General features: G+C 35.5%; 1 protein-coding gene across 20 annotated transcripts in view; it reads right to left on the minus strand.

Annotated features, from left to right (window-relative positions):
* Nucleotides 1-2,797: 2,797 nt before the first annotated feature.
* Nucleotides 2,798-15,538, minus strand: part of LOC123547155 (Kv channel-interacting protein 4-like) — a 548,972-nt gene continuing 536,231 nt past the window's right edge. For all 20 annotated transcript variants that reach the window (XM_053551431.1, XM_053551424.1, XM_053551433.1 and 17 more), the window contains 5 exons: nucleotides 13,875-13,944; nucleotides 12,988-13,058; nucleotides 6,820-7,032; nucleotides 6,370-6,432; nucleotides 2,798-6,017 (listed from right to left, as the gene is read on the minus strand). In XM_053551431.1, coding sequence (XP_053407406.1) covers nucleotides 5,970-6,017; nucleotides 6,370-6,432; nucleotides 6,820-7,032; nucleotides 12,988-13,058; nucleotides 13,875-13,944 — 465 coding nt within the window. In that variant the 3' untranslated portion in view covers nucleotides 2,798-5,969. The remainder of the gene's footprint in view (nucleotides 6,018-6,369; nucleotides 6,433-6,819; nucleotides 7,033-12,987; nucleotides 13,059-13,874; nucleotides 13,945-15,538) is intronic.

Here is a 15,538-nt window from a genome sequence, read left to right on the forward strand (position 1 = left end):
TCTTTAAATGTTTCCTTGAACAAACGAAACTCCCGGCATGGCATAGAAATTTAACCGGCTGAAATTCCACGTGATACATTGAATATTCATATTGGCATTCAAGTGGATTTGTCATCATCTGTAGAAAATGACGTTTTTTTTTACATTGAACTATGTAATTGTCGAGGTTGTCTAGCCATTTCCGCATTTCTGTGAGAAAGAGGTTTTCGATTTATAATTTTATATCACAGGGGTAGTCCTTTTTAATTTTAATAATCTTTTCTGTAACAACGTTTCGGCCCCCGAGAGTCACAGAGAAGATAATAACATTAAAATATTAAGTAAACAAGCGCTGTCAGAAGAAACAGTGCGCTCCACTCTCTCGATGCTGGCTATTCAAATTGGGCAAATCTGAGGAAACAAGAGCTATCAATGGAGCAATTAATGCCCCAGATGTGAATGTTGATGTTGAGCAAGAGAGTCAACTAGCAGTAATCTCAGAGAGAGTGAAAGTGTATATAAATAACTAAAATCCCTAAGTATAAAAGGGACTTAATTAATGTAAACTCTGTCGGTGTGATACCCGCCTGCTTAGCTCAGTAGGTAGAGCGTTGGTCTACGGATCGCGGGGTCGCGAGTTCGATCCTCGGGCGGGGCATATGTTCTCCGTGACTATTCGATAAATGACATTGTGTCTGAAATCATTAGTCCTCCACCACTGATACATGTGGGGAAGTTGGCAGTTACTTGCGAAGAACAGGTTTGTACTGGTACAGAATCCAGGAAGACTGGTTAGATTAACTGCCCGCCGATATATGACTGAAATACTGTTGAAAAACGGCGTTAAACCCAAATCAAACAATCAAAAAAAAAACTGTCGGTGTGATGTCCCGTATGATGTCGTTGATGATGTGGAACAATTATTAGTATAATTCATGAAACATAGCAGATGGAGCTATGGACACTTTGTCATATATTATGGGTGATGATATGGAACAGATGTTTTAACTTTGAATCAAATCCATTCAGAATCCACAGAGATGAAGTGACAGTACGGCAAAATTGAATGAAAAATTTAAGTAAAAAGAGAGTATAATTTTACTAAATATTGGTATTAGAGTTATGGTCTTCGTACCATATGATGTGGTGTGGTGATGAGGACAAAGTCTGAAGTCAATCCATCAAGTTATAGCAGAGAAAAAATGAAATTACATCAAAACTTTGAGAAAGGTATGGACACGGACGCGGACGCCGACGTATCGAGTAGGATAGCTCCTCATACACATTTTATAGAGTCGAGCTAGATGAAAGTTATCCTTTTTAGATCGGAGCAACACCGTTATTTAAGCAAGATTTAGTACTAGTTTTTTAAGTCATTTAACATGTCGAAGTCGAAATGATGATATCAAATGACAAAACGGTTGATTATGCGACATAAATACCATGATAATATCAAATAACGACTGAGCGGTTATCAATTTTAGATTAAGACTCTTTGATCGGTTTGAGTTCATTTGAAACAAGAGATCACAGAGTGATCTTGGTGCCCACCAATGTGCCATTTTTGCGTGTTCCAAATTTCAAGACTTATTGACTAGCTCAAGGTCAAATTTTCATTTCCGTACAAAACACTGTGCATGTGGTCCAAATTCGAATACTGTAGCTTGAGAAATGTGAAAGTAGGTCACTAGGTCAATTTCAAGGACGAAGTTCTTTGTACACAAAACTATGTTGTGCATCAAGTTTGAAGGCTGTAGTTTGAGAAATCTGAAAGGTCACTAGGTCAGTCTTAAGGCCAAAGTTTATTTCGGTACACAAAACTATGCAAGTGGTCCAAATTTGAAGGCTGTAGCTTGAGAAATGTGAAAGTAGGTTACTAGGTCAAAATCAAGGTCCAATTTCACTTCAGAACACGAATCTATGCATGTGGTCCAAATTTGAAGCCTGTACCTTCAAAAATTTGAAAGTAGGTCACTAGGTCAATGTCAAGGTCAAGGTTTGTTGCGGTACACAATCCTATGCATCTGGTCTAAATTTGAAGCCTGTAGCTACAGAAATGTGAAAGTAGGTCACTAGGTCAATCTTAAGGTCAAAGTTCATTTCGGTACACAAAACTATGCAAGTGGTCCAAATTTGAAGGCTGTAGCTTGAGAAATGTGAAAGTAAGGCACAAAGTCAAAATCAAGGTCAAATTTTATCTCGGAACACAGAACTATGCTTGTGGTCCAAATTTGAAGCCTGTACCTTCAAAAATGTGAAAGTAGGTCACTAGGTCAATGTAAAGGTCAAAGTTTGTTTCGGTACACAAAACTATGCATGTGGTCCAAATTTGAAGGCTGTAGCTCGAGAAATGTGAAAGTAGATCACTAGGTCAAACTCATGGTCAAATTTCATTTCGGAACACAAAACTATGCATGTGGTCCAAATTTGACGCCTGTACCTTCAAAAATGTGAAAGAAGGTCACTAGGTCAATGTCAATGTCAAAGTTTTTTTTCAGTGCACAAAACTATGCATGTGGTCCAAATTTGAAGGCTGTAGCTACAGAAATGTGAAAGTTGGTCACTAGGTCAAAATCAAGGTCAACTCATGTTAAGGTTCATCTTGCCACTCAAAAATATACATGTGGTCCAAATTTGAATGTTGTAGTTATTGACAAGAAGATTTTAAAAGCTTTTCCCTATATAAGTCTATATGAACCATGTGACCCACGGGGCGGGGCCATATTTGACCCTAGGGGGATAATTTGAACAAACTTGGAAACAGGAAATGAAATAAAACCAGAAAATAGGAAATGAAATAAAACCAGAAAAAAGACAATTAGGAAAATGTAACAATTTATTATCTGTTCCAATAACATTTATACAAAACACATACACTTTTTTAACAGAAACAAGAATTTTTATAATCATAAGCCTGCAGCATTGTTTAAAGTAACAAGGATTTACAAACTGCAGTCATAAATTATCGTTAGTAAACTGACAAATACATTTTTAAAACTCATTATTTGCAATATATTTGCTCAGGTTTAGTAAGTTAGATGATTTTAAAGAGACATCAAACGTAAATCATTAAAGATAATACGTGTATGATATATTCAAATATTTAAGTGGAACATACAGTATTTCAAACCATTTTCATTTAAACAGAGATTTGTTAAATACTACAAATTGCGTAAACAATACGAAAATTGGACTACAATGCGAAACCATTTAAATGTTATATCTATGACACTACATGAAAAGCCTGTACTAGTGACAAGATATGAGCCGTGCCATGAGAAAACCAACATAGTGGGTGTGCGACCAGCATGGATCCAGACCAGCCTGCGCATCCGCGCAGTCTGGTCAGGATCCATGCTGTTCGCTAACAGTTTCTCCCATTCCAATAGGCTTTAAAAGCGAACAGCATGGAGCCTGACCAGACTGCGCGGATGCGCAGGCTGGTCTGAATCCATGCTGGTCGCAAACCCACTATGTTGGTTTTCTCATGGCACGGCTCATATAATGTTTGCGAAATACTGCAAAATCATTGTTTTCTCTTGACTGTGCAAAATACTAGAAATTAGTTAAAGTTTTTTTTTTCAGTTTATTGTAATTCAGTTATTTACGACAGTTCAAATTCTATCAAATTTTACGGTCAGAAAAATGTTATTTGTGTTGCCATCCAAAATTCAAAAACACCCATGTGAAGACTAGAGAATTTCTAATATAAAAGGCACGTGATGTAACCAAAAAGACACTGTCAAGTCTTTCAGTATTTTTTTTTCAAAGTGTCACTCAGTATTCTAATGTATAATGTCATAGGCAATGTCAATAGCGATATACATAATTTGTCGAAATATACACGTCATATATGACGACGTCATACTGCTTTCACGACGTTGTAGACGTCACGTCTTTTTAACGAATCTTGTGACTTATCTAAAAGAACTCTTGTAACTCTTGAAATGCAGACAATAATTTCTTCAAATGTTCAGATTAGCAGAATTGCAATTTTTGATGTTCTTTTTTTATCTCATTCTATCACTTATACAGGCTTTGCCAAGGAATGTCCATATCTGTTTTTTAGTTATTAGGTCATGTCCAAATACATTTACTGCAAAATAATACTGTGTGCAAGTTAATGTAGGCTTTTGATCCAATATTTACGTTATATTATAACAATTGAATTAACAATTATGTATCAAGCGAGAATATTCAAACTCTATGCAGATCAACATAGTGTTTTTGCAATAAAAAATCCACGCGATATCAGTTTGACTTTAACTTTAAAAATAGCATTCAGTCCGTGCCATTTTTTTACTGGAAACATTCAAACATAAGTGGCTAAATCTTATTGGTCATAAAGTAGATGAGAACAGATACACCATCTTCGTTATGTGAATCACGCATCGGTAAAATATCAAACAAATGAGCCGTGCCATGAGTAAACAAACATAGTGGCTTTGCAACAAGCATGGATCCAGACCAGCCTGCGCATCCGCGCAGTCTGGTCATCATCCACGCTGGTCGCAAAGCCGCTATGTTGGTTTTCCCATGGTGCGGTTCAAATCATATTTCATTATATATAGAAGTGGTAAACCAGAACTATTTACAATATATGACATGGTAGGACGTGCGTTACTTTGGGAATCATAAACTAATTACAACCGAGCTAATTTTTTGTTGGGTTTAACGTCGCACTGACACAATATTATATGTCATATGGCTGATGGTGGATGAAGACCCTAGATGCCTCTCCGTGCATTATTTCATCAAGGACGGGCACCTGGGTAGAACCACCGACCTTTCGTAAGCCAGCTGGATGGTCTCCTCACATGAAGAATTCAACACCCCGAGAAAGGCTCGAACCCACATCGGTAAGAGGAAAGTGATTTGAAATCGGCGACTTTAACCATTCTGCTACGGATGCCCCTACAACCGAGCTATACTGCACTATACCAAAAAAGTGAATAATAATATTACTGTATTTCAATAAATCTTTTTTCTAATATGAATGAATAAACTTCAAACTTTCTACAAGTATTTCTCTTTGATTAGAAAATTAAAAGTATATAAAACAGAACGGCAAAGTAGTATCTGAGTTTAAAGTTTAACAAACAATGGATTAATATTTACGCTTAGTTCTCATTCGCTTAGATTCCCAAAGAACGAGTACATGTAAAATATAAATAATATATAATTCTGAAAGTGGCATGTTCAAGATGTAAAACATGTATAATATTTACAGTATGGTATGCAATATGAGAAAGAAATAATGCGATATAAACAACACTGTTCATATGAAAGTTATTCGTTTCAAAATGTAGCATATTGAGACAGCTGTTAGCGCACTTAGCAAATATAATCCAGTGGACAATTCTAAATGACAAACTTGTTTTACTTGATAACTTTTTAAAACATTCAATATTTTTATTAACACACACTGTGGTGCAAATCTTATAAAACGATAATAAACTCCAAAAGCTAAGGCATCTGAGGCCTTATTACCTTTTTAAACATCGTTTATAAAAATGAACATGTTATTCTGAAGAACGCATATTACAGTAGCAGTTCGCAGAGTCTATAATACTTAATTTACCCGTGTTCAACTGTAATGGTAAGTGTCACTAGAGTGGCAGTGTGTATATCTATTTTGCCTTTCTGATAATGTGCATAACCTAACCAAACTATTTCAACGATCATCCATAAACTTTTAGTACTGAATGTGCGAAGTATTTCCAGCAGAATAATAAATTTCTACCTAAATTAGGCAGCATTAAAGAGAAAAAAAGTTCATTAGTGCATTAATTACTTCACACTTTGTCCCTTGAATTTCCTCGTGTATAAAACTGTCCATCTCACTGCTTGGTGCAAGTAGTACAAATAGCTAGGTTTAATATACAGATCATTGAGGTCCTTGGTAGACAGCGTGGAAGTAGATATCAACATGTGGAAATTTCTCGAATGTGGGTGAAGTGTGTAGTAGAACGATGATAATGGACAAAATGCTAGAGCACAGTATCGAATAATGTCATTCCTCGAACTATGTTCTCGTCCTGAAATAAAACGAACGATGTTTTCTTTTTACCTTGGTAGTAACTTCATATTTTTAAATGCTTTAAGCAATATGTTCTTCTAAGCCTGAAGTAACCAAACTATGCAGTCATACAACACTATTGTTACTTTAAAGTTATCTTATAAATTTAAAACACTTGTTAACTGTATAGCAAATTACATATAGTTGTATTGCAAATAACATATAATTGTACCGCAAATTACATAGTGTTGTATCGCAAATTACATAGAGTTGTATCGCAAATTACATAGAAAACAGCTGAAACGATCAATCAGTCAATCATGACTTATGCGCACATTACGAATTATACGAATTGAGAAACAGTAACCTACCATCCGACAAGAATCCATAAATTCTTCAAATGATATCACACCGTCTTTGTTTAGGTCCATTTTCTGCAATACAATTCATTAAAATATGTTAACATGTTTAATGTAGTTTATTACAAATACCATTACTCCCTTAGTAATATAGTTCATAGGAATCAGTTGCTATCCGTGAAAAGTGATCTTAGTTTTATTGATTGGATAGAAATGATCATCTGAAATCTGTAATTTTAGGTCTAAAAAAGATTTTAACCATTTAAATATTGAAGGAAAACAGATTTATCTCTAATTCTATGCCAGATGTTACTATATGAAGACATTTTCCGTGTCTGTGTGTATAATTTTAGATAACCGTGCCTATGTTTAATACATCAAGTTATGACAGTAAATGAACACACTTGACAACTGTTAATGATTTTAGATTGAAACAAAATCGAAATTCAAATATTAGTTTACCGAAAACACTTTATCTACATGTTCACGCGCGCTATATTCTTCAACAACAGGTAGGGTAAATCTGCCCATCATTTCATATATGGCTCCCACTATATCTGTCATCTCATCTTTGGTTATGATTCCATCTCCATTTATGTCATATAGATTAAAAGCCCACTGTAACCGCTCTGGTAGACTTCCACGTGCAAGAACTGATAATCCCATTACGAATTCCTGTAATAAATACATTTAAATTGAAAATTTGAAATGGGTCCATTTAACCTTTACCCTGCTAAATTTCTAGAATGGACTGTTCCAGCATTCAATTTGGGCAATACCATCTATTATTCTAAGGGGATTTCACTAAAAATTCAGTGACGGAATATCGAACAGTGCAGACCATGATCAGCTGGTCATGGTCTGCACTCGTCGCAGAGACAAACTCACTTGCTGCCAGCAAGCTAAAGGTTAAACATGTACGTATTTAGTGTGGTATCCGATTCACAAAAAAAAACAAAACATTTTGATGCCTGGTGACCCCATGATTTTGGTAGCATTTAAACCAGCTTTGTCTGCTGAACAAGAATTAGTAAATACGCTGACCATAATAATACTACAGTCATGTTTTTTTTCTACTGCGAAATGATAAATCTTAAACTGTAATACGAAAGACCCGTGGTGACATTTCAACTTCATTATTTCACGATTTCTGCTTCATTATTTCACAATTTCCACTTCATGAATTCACGAATTCACGATTTCTGCTTCTTGATTTCACGATTTCCACTTCATGAATTCACAATTTCACGATTTCCACTTCATGAATTCACGATTTCACGATTTCACGAAAAAACTTCACGATTTCTTGATTTCACGATTTCATGATTTCACGATTTCTGCTTCCTGAATTCAATTCACATTTCCACCTCACGAATTCACGATTTCACTTCATGAATCCGATTTCACATTCAATCATGAATTCACGATTTCACGATTTCAAACTTCAGAATTCACGATTTCACTTCCGAATTCACGATTTCACAATTTCACTTCAGAATTCACGATTTCACGATTTCCTCTTCATGAATTGACGAATTCACGATTTCACGAAAATTCACGATTTCTATTTCACGATTTCCATCTGATTCCGATTCTGCGTCTGAATTCAGATTCTCTCCGATTCAATTCACGATTTCCACTTCATGAATCACGATTTCCACTTCACGAATTCCGATTTCACAATTTCCACTTCATGAATTCACGATTTCACGATTTCCACCTCACAAATTCACGATTTCCACTTCATGAATTCACGATTTCACAATTTCCACTTCATGAATTCACGATTTCACGATTTCCACTTCACGAATTCACGATTTCCACTTCACGAATTCACGATTTCACAATTTCCACTTCATGAATTCACGATTTCACGATTTCCACTTCACGAATTCACGATTTCCACTTTATGAATTCACGATTTCACAATTTCCACTTCATGAATTCACGAATTCACGATCTCACTCGATTTCACATTTCACTTCGAATCACGATTTCACAATTTCAACTTCATGAATTCACGATTTCATCATTGTGAATCGTGAATTCGGAGGATTCCTGAATTCATGAAGTGTGAATCGTGAAATCGAGAATTCGTGAAGTGGAAATCGTGAATTCATGAAGTGGAAATCGTGAATTCAGGAAGCAGAAATCGTGAATTCATGAAGTGGAAATCGTGAATTCATGAAGTGGAAATCGTGATTTCAGGAAGCAGAAATCGTGAATTCATGAAGTGGAATTCGTGAAATCAAGAAATCTTGAAATCAAGAAATCGTGAAGTTCTTTCGTGAAATCGTGAATTCATGAAGTGGAAATCATGAATTCATGAAGTGGAAATCGTGAAATCAGGAAGCAGAAATCGTGAATTCGTGAATTCATTAAGTGGAAATCGTGAAATCAGGAAGCAGAAATCGTGAAATAATGAAGTTGAAATGTCACCACGGGTCTTTCGTACTGTAATAACGGAATTTCTGTTGAAGTATCGTTGTAAACTATTAAGTAAAAACATAAAAATTCTTTAACATTTATTTGTCATGTAATTTATATTTTCTTTTTCATAAGACAATATACTTTGAAATGATACCAAACCAGGCATCAATGTTTGGTATATTTTAATAGCACTCTTATATAGAACTTGCTTATTTGCGGACCGGATACCTTAAGAATTATGTAAATTTTGCAAAGCTAACTCGTAATCATCATATGTTTTTCCTCAGATTTAAGCTATTTAAAGGAAATTTTAACAATGATCGAAGCAAAGGAATACTTGCTGGACCGTTCTTTCTACATATTTAGAATATTGCTTTATACATAATTTAAAAAAGCAAGGTCGATATAAAATCTGAGAAAAGTATAAAACCTGGCAACACAAAATGTTCTACAGATCTCAACGACTAGTAATGATTATGTAATTCTTAAATGGTTTCTGTCAGTTCTATTCAAAAGGATACACAATGTAATAAAATGCAAACAGTTGTTTTATTCAGCAACGTACATTAACTGATAAAACGTTGTTTTTTTCATCGTCAAGAGATTTAAACAAGTTTCAATTAATGAAAAAATATTCAACATCTAAACGGTTTACACTTTCCCGTGTTTTTAGGACATGGTGGAGGTAAGGGTGAGGCTGGGTGCACACCATAAACCGGTTTAAGCTCCCCAGTTGTGTTTTGGCTACTGACCGTTCCAAGGCGGTGCCCCACTGTGTTCCATTATTTGTTCGTTTTGTTCTCGTGTGAGTGTGTGTACTGGTAGTGTGCGGGTCTGCGTGATGTGAGTTTCGTTTTTGGAACATGGCATTTCCTGTTTGATATTATTCCTTGTTTTTGTAATGAAAAATAAACGGCCAAAGTAAATACCCAGATATAGACAATGTTACAAAATTATTCTGGAACACACTTTCCTATTCATAACATAACACGCATTGTGTATATTATATCCGTTTGACTTCTTAAATATAAACTAGAGCACTGCAATGCGGAGCAATATACGCCCGAAGGTATGACCCTAAAATCCTTAAGCAGGTCCGGAGTCACAGAGCGGACACAAAACAAAGTCATATGACCTTTGACCTCTAAAATGTGACATTGACCTTGAAGCGAGCCATCCAAAACATGCGCTCTGCCCGTCCTCTCGATGTGGTGAACATTTTTGTCAAATTTCTTCGAAATCATTCAAGGGGTTCAAGAGTTAAAGAGCGGACAGATATGACCTAAATGTGACCTTGAAGTGAGCCATTCGAAACATGCGTTCTGCATGTGTCTTGATGTGGTGAACATTTGTGCTAAGTTTCTTTAAAAGCCTTCAAGCAGTTCAAGAGTTACAGAGCGGACACGAAACAAAAGTCATATGGTCTTTGAATCTAAGTGTGACCTTCACCACGAAGCGAGCGATCCAAAACATGCGAAGTACACGTGGTGAACATTTGTGTTAAGTTTCTTCGAAATCATTCAAGGGGTTCAAGAGTTACAGAGCGGACAGATATGACCTAAATGTGACCTTGAAGTGAGCCATTCGAAACATGCGTTCTGCATGTGTCTTGATGTGGTGAACATTTGTGCTAAGTTTCTTTAAAAGCCTTCAAGCAGTTCAAGAGTTACAGAGCGGACACGAAACAAAAGTCATATGGTCTTTGAATCTAAGTGTGACCTTCACCACGAAGCGAGCGATCCAAAACATGCGAAGTACACGTGGTGAACATTTGTGTTAAGTTTCTTCGAAATCCTTCAAGGGGTTCAAGAGTTACAGAGCGGACACGAAATTGCTAACGGACGGGCGGACAGACAGACATACGGACGGACGGATGGACAGACGGACACCGGCGTCTTAACATAGTACTTCGTTTCGGGCGTATAAGAAGCGCAACAATCAAAAGTAACTGCGTACTGATTTTCAAATGCAAACATTATACCAAGGAGGAAATCGACATTTACAAGTATTCATCATTGATTTCTTCGTTGTAACGTTATTAGATACACATGTAATTAGGATTCCATCAGGCGTAAAATCACAGCATAATGTCTTTCACGTGAAATAATTCATTTACTTCTGACAGTCATTTCATTAGCTGAATATCACGGGAGGTGACCTAGTTTCAGTTTCAATGAGACCCAGTCTTAAGGCAGTTAACGTGATTTAATCTGAGTCCAATTTATCTAACATACTGTTTATCGATCTGTTAAGAAAATTACATTTTAATTTGTATAAATTTTGTTGAACATTTCCGTTCAATTTACATTTTAGAATAATTGATGTTTTTAAGTTATCGTTGAAGGTAGATATTAACCCTTAGCATACTGGACACGATTGATCCTGTCTTTGCGACCAGTGTAGATCTTGATCAGCCTGCACATCCGTGCAGTCTGACCAAGATCTGCACTGTTCGCCATTCAGTCAGTATCGTTTTGATAAGCATCCCTTTTAACAGTCAATGATACAGTCTAAATTGAAAAGCTCATTGTAGAAATTTAGCAGAGTGTGGAATAAGTACAACTAATTGAAACACTGCTGTTCACTACCCTAAACTACTAAAGGGAATACAATGCTGAAATATACAGATAATTACAGAAACAAGAGGATCATATTGATCCTATACCGCTCACAAGAGTTTCACTACTCAATTAATAGAACAAGAAAAAATAATGCCAAAATATTTTGAAAATTATCTGCAGAATCAGGGGATATTTTTCGAGGTTTTCCAAAGAGACATGTAGGAGAAGCTAGACCCATCCCGGCGGAAACGTTTTTTTTCTCTACAAATAAGTCTTGACACCTTTAATAGAAGGTAACACTGTATATTTTAGAAATTATTTCAAAACTGGGTTAAAATTGATTTTCTATTTTAGCAATGGCGGCCATGTTTTTATTAAGAATCAAAATAGTTTGAACACTCTTAGTAAAGGGTTACAAAAGAAGCATCTTGTTTTGTAATCGAATCAGCGGTATTGTTTCCATTACATGCATTTAAAGCCGCCCTCTCTGACAGCATTGCTTTAGACTGTTATCACCCAACGGTCATTCGTGGGAAATTATTTTGAAATCAAGTAGGGAGCAGATACACATCTGTACATTATGATGATATGAGCCGTGCCATGAGAAAACCAACATAGTGGCTTTGCGACCAGCATGGATCCAGACCAGCCTGCGCATCCGCGCAGTCTGGTCAGGATCCATGCTGTTCGCTAACGGTTTCTCTAATTACAATAGGCTTTGAAAGCGAACAGCATGGATCCTGACCAGACTGCGCGGATGCGCAGGCTGGTCTGGGTCCATGCTGGTCGCAAACCCACTATGTTGGTTTTCTCATGGTACGGCTCATATACATACTGTACAGTGGCCACATATTCTGGTGGCCATTTGTGTTTACAAATAAGAATTTAATAGAGGGTTACCCATGATCATACATGAGTATACATCAGGCATGCAGTTTCTAACTAAAATATTTTTTTTTTAAAAAGTGTCCACTATAAAGGGGGAAATGAGAATGCTCTCTGGTGTCAATTATTTGACAAACAAGAAAAAAAAACTGAACAAAGGTAAAGGGTCATCATAGGGCCATTTGTGTGAGATTACGTGCACGTGATAGTTCTGACAGAAAGATGTTTAAACATTAAACTATTTACATCAGGAAAAATAACCACGCGTCTTGCGGCCACGTTTTTTGACGAATCGGAATTAGTTGAACAATTTAAGTAGAATGTCACACAAGTATTATTGTGTGAAATTCCTTCAAAATAGAGACAGCAATTGCTAACAAGAAGACTGTTGCCTTTGTAAACATCAAGGGAAAAGGGGACCACGACACCTTGCGATTATGCATGTCGACGAATCGGAATGATCTGAACAGATTTTGAACGATCACCAACTGTATATGTGTATGAAATATTATTAAAATAGGATGAGGCGTATTTAGAAGAATTTCTGCTTTTAGCTCTGGCTGCGCTGACGAGTAACCAAGCAAGACCATTTGAATATTTTGACAGAGGGCCACTAGGTTAAGTTTCATTAGTTTTCAAAGAGATGCCATGACGGAAAGACGACGGACGAATGGACGGACAGTGGGTGATCACATCAGCTCACCTTGAGCATGATATTCTCTAATGAGCTAAATATATAAATATATATATATACCTCGAAACTGATGGAGCCGTTCCGATCGTGGTCAAATGTCATAAATACATAGTGAGCATAAGTGCTGGAATCTGTAACAGAACATTAGGTAAAGATCTTTGACATAATACAGTTCATGTGCGAGTTTCATTTTAATCTAAGAACTTTGACATAAAATAGTTCATGTACGAGATTTATTTTCATCTAAGAACTTTGATATAAAATAGTTCATGTACGAGATTTATTTTCATCTAAGAACTTTGACATGATATAGTTCATGTACGAGTTTTATTTTAATGTAAGAACTTTGACATGATATAGTTCATGTACGAGTTTTATTTTAATCTAAGAACTTTGACATGATATAGTTCATGTACGAGTTTTATTTTCATCTAATAACTTTGATATAAAAAAGTTCATGTACGAGATTTATTTTCATCTAAGAACTTTGACATGATATAGTTCATGTACGAGTTTTATTTTCATCTAATAACTTTGACATAATATAGTTCATGTGCGCGATTTATTTTAATCTAAGCATAATATAGTTCATGTTATTTTAATCTAAGAACTTTGACATAACATAGTTCATGTACGAGTTTTATTTTCATCTAATAACTTTGACATAACATAGTTCATGTACGAGTTTTTATTTTAATCTAACAAAAGCATGCAATTCCAGAATCTGTATTTTAAACATCTATAATCACTAATCACTACATTTTCATACATATTTATCTTAAAGAAATAATAACCCACGAGTGCGATCCTATAGTCAACATATCAATGAAATTGCATTTTTTTAAGTGTCTGAAATTTAAAGCATAATGCTTACTTATTCCCCAACGCAATATAAAAAAGATGATATAGTATGCTAAGAGATCCAATAATTTAATAGAACTACTTACCACCCTGTGGGAAAAATTGAGCGTAGATTTCTTTAAAAGTCTCTTCGTTTACAATACCCGTCGGGCATTCCTAAAAATGAAAAATCAAATTTAGTTCCTGTTTGAAACTAGGTTATGTACCCTCAGCTGACACTGATGCCCCTTTTTCCTGCCGCTGTGTGCATATTTTTGACCAAGTCAAGAGCCATAACTCTGGTTTGGCTGTGTTAAACCCGAATTAAAACACCAGATGCTCAACTTCAAATGCTGAATAACAATCCTGTTGGTAAAATACTGTTTGAGATATGCACATCACGAATGGACGACGCACGGACAAGGACAAGTATAACTGCCCCCAAAACACCATGAACATTTTGGGAACACAAAAAAATCTAAGTAAAATGAGAAAAATGGTCATAAATCGACATTGTGTTTTGAAAGTACATGAAACGTACAATTCAATACGTTTGTTGTATGAAATGACATTGTCATTATTAAAACGTTTTGATTATTTTGTTAACATTACACAAGTAAACAAAATTTGGATAGTACTACTGCCTATGCCAAGTACTTTTTAACTAAGATATATCGAATAACTAAAGTAGATCAAACGGCTACTTCTAAGAAAAAGTAAAATTCATTTGTTGCTTGTATATAACATATGAGTATTTACATGAAATAACTGTCTACTCTAGTTATCGTTGATATATGACCCTTTTACGCGGAATCGCTTTAAAATCAAACTGATTCATTTTGAACCTATACAATTCATATTTTGTAGCAGTATTAACTTGATTTTTCTTTGTCTGTGACCTGCTTAGTATCAACTTCGATTCGAAAATGGAATAATGTATATCTATGCGCATTTAAAACAACTATTTATCTCATCAAATATCTATGGGTTCACATTTCAAACATTTAAACTATGTGTTGATTTTTATGATCGGTGCGTTCATGAATTTTTTTGTAACTGTCAAGACTTTTCCGTGTGTTTGCTTATATTTAAAACTACCAGATCTTGTCTTAGACTGAATTAACATTTAGCCCGCTGGCGGCAAGTGATATTGCCTTTGCGACCAGTGCAGAACAAGATCAGCCTGCACATCCGTGAGACTGGTCATGGTCTGCACCGGTCGCTATTCAGTAAGTAAATTTTCAGTAAATGTCCAAATTGAATGATGGACCAGTCCATTTTAGAAATTTAGCAGGATAAGGGTTAAGCAACATGCAAAAAAAAACACATTAATCAAACGAAACTGACTTTCAGACCAGTATTCCATTTGAATGTATTTGTCGAAATGTTACCATTATACTTGTACAGAAGCAAAGGGTCAGGTGCAAATACTATTTCACTTAAGATTTTACTTCTATAATTAGATTTCTGCGAGGTAAACGTGTCAGCCTGACAGCACAGAAAAGAAAATAACGTATTAACTTCTGAAACTCGCTGCTGCCAGACACTTTGATTCCTATGGGGATAGAAGTATTCACAAAAGTTAAACAACAGTCTGCGAATTCTCCTAGTACAGATAATATAATAAGTGGGTACTTTTCTTTTGCACTTTAATAATTTTACTGGTAAAAAAGTCTAAATAGTTTATTAGAATTAGAAATGACAGATATACCTCTTGTTTGTACTAAATTTTGAGCAACTAAATGAATTACGTTTGATAAAAGTCAATCCG

Source organism: Mercenaria mercenaria, chromosome 9, assembly GCF_021730395.1.
Source record: "Mercenaria mercenaria strain notata chromosome 9, MADL_Memer_1, whole genome shotgun sequence".
Classification (NCBI taxonomy): Eukaryota; Metazoa; Mollusca; class Bivalvia; order Venerida; family Veneridae; genus Mercenaria; species Mercenaria mercenaria.